The following is a 1829-nucleotide window of genomic DNA, read 5'->3' on the forward strand; positions in this document are numbered from 1 at the left end:
TGGGCCTGGAGTAGCCCATCCACTCTTTCCAGGCCCCACAACCTGCTTTTGAAACCCCATGTTTCTCTGAGTGCCTGAATTTCCGTAATCCCTGTGATTCCCCTACACCCCCCAGTGCCTGCTCCCCATCCTCAGCGCCTTAGTTGGCCCAGTTCTCCACTTACACAGAACATTCACGGTGAATGACGCCTTGATGGGGGCCTCCAGTGCTGGGCTAGACGCCTCACAGACTAGCAACTGCTCATTATCCGAGCTCCGGTGTGTCACCCTGGGATAAGAATTCACGATTCTGGAGTCAGAGTCATCATCCGAAATTTGGGGAGTCAGGGAGAAGAGGTGGGGATGCCACCTCTGGTTCCCACACCTGGTCTAAGTCCCCATGCCGATCTCCTCTGGGATCCGGGGTTCCATGGAAGAGCTTCTGGGAGTGAGCAGCGACAACTGGAGCCTAGAGAGACCCACATCTGATCAAAACTTTAGTGCCTGGGACTCTGGAACTGAGGTTCCCATGAAGTTTTTTTGTTTATTTGTTTGTCTTTTGAGACAGAATTTGGCTCTGTCGCCCAGGCTGGAGTGCAGCGGTGCGATCTCAGCTCACTGCAACTTCCACTTCTTGGGTTCAAACGATTCTCCTGCCTCAGCCCCCTTACGAACTGGGAGTATAGGCATGCGCCACCACGCCAGGCTAATTTTTTGTATTTTTAGTGAAAACAGGGTTTCACCATGTTGACCCAGTTGATCTTGAACTCCTGACCTCAGGTGATCCACCCACCTCAGCCTCCCAAAGTGTTGGGATTACAGGCATGAGCCACCACCCCTGTTCCCTGTGAAGAAGTTTTGAGAGTCAGCTTTGAGAGTTCCCCATGAAGAAGCATTGGGTCGCAGATGTTCATACCTAGCCCAAGCTTCATGCTTGCATCCCTGGGGTCTGTGGTTCCCATGAGGAAAATTAGGGGTCATGGCTGGGGGGGTTTTTCAGTTTCCACACCTGGCTGTGGCCTCCACAGTGAAGAGCTTCTGCTGGGAGCCCTCGTTCATGTTTGCAGAGATGTTGGATAATGTCTGTCCACCTTGGGGCAACAAGAGGGCTAGAGGGGTTCTGGGCTCCCCACAAGATAGATTCTGGGGAGCATGGCCTGGAAGTCCTCAGAGTGTATGTGATGCCCCCTCCCTCCTGGTTCTAGAGGAAAAGGGCCTGGGGCACAGCTGCATCCCCTCCCGACTTTCTGGACTGCCTGAAGGCTGCAATCTTCAGTGCTGGGTCCTGGGTCTCCCCAGTCCTCTCAACTCCTTGCTGGGTTGTACCATGCACCCCATCCCTCAGCTTCTCATGTCTGCACCAGCGCTACTGCCCATATCTCTATCTGGTCCTCAGCCTTGTGCTGGATGCCGCCTCCTCAATGTGCCCTCCCATCCACCGGGTCCCACATTGGCCTCAGCATCTCCCCACACTTTCTCCTCGGTCCCCATCCCAGGGATGACATCTTTTCTGGGGCCCTTAGGAGGGCACTGGTCAGGAACACACACCCTTCCCACTCCAGAGGCTTCATGCTGCCCCCTGCCACCCAGTTCACCCTCACTCACTCAGGAGAATGGTGATGTCAGGTGCTGGCTTCGCATCCCCAGACAAACAGCTGACCACGTACTCTTGCCCAGCTACCCAGGTGACCATGGTGCCTGCCTCCAGGGTCAGGTGGAGCAGCTTGGGAGGAACTGGTGAGAAGGGTCTGGGGTAAGCTTCCAGCACTGAGAAGGATTTGAAGATTGGAGCTTGATACCGAGGGTCTGGGAGAGGAGAGGCCGGGGGCTTGGACTCCTGGGTCCTGGGG

The 1829-nt window shown here is 55.4% G+C and overlaps 1 protein-coding gene across 3 annotated transcripts; it reads right to left on the minus strand.

Moving 5' to 3' along the window:
- Positions 1-6: 6 nt before the first annotated feature.
- Positions 7-1821, minus strand: LOC108524616 (nephrin-like). 3 transcript variants are annotated; one of them, XR_001884096.1, is made up of 4 exons: positions 1585-1821; positions 989-1070; positions 365-448; positions 7-268 (listed from the first exon to the last, which is right to left on the minus strand). XR_001884096.1 is itself a non-coding variant. In XM_017865702.1 (3 exons), exons 1-3 carry the CDS (start codon positions 1670-1672, stop codon positions 103-105), a joined length of 336 nt encoding a protein of 111 aa, XP_017721191.1. In that variant the 5' UTR covers positions 1673-1821; the 3' UTR covers positions 7-102. The 3 variants fall into 3 exon arrangements, 1 of the variants encoding a protein (XP_017721191.1); XR_001884095.1 differs by lacking the exon at positions 365-448 and having other exon boundaries at positions 896-1070; XM_017865702.1 differs by lacking the exon at positions 365-448.
- Positions 1822-1829: the final 8 nt, after the last annotated feature.

The sequence above is a fragment of the Rhinopithecus bieti genome, unplaced genomic scaffold (assembly GCF_001698545.2).
Source record: "Rhinopithecus bieti isolate Rb0 unplaced genomic scaffold, ASM169854v2 repeat_8444, whole genome shotgun sequence".
Taxonomy (NCBI): Eukaryota; Metazoa; Chordata; class Mammalia; order Primates; family Cercopithecidae; genus Rhinopithecus; species Rhinopithecus bieti.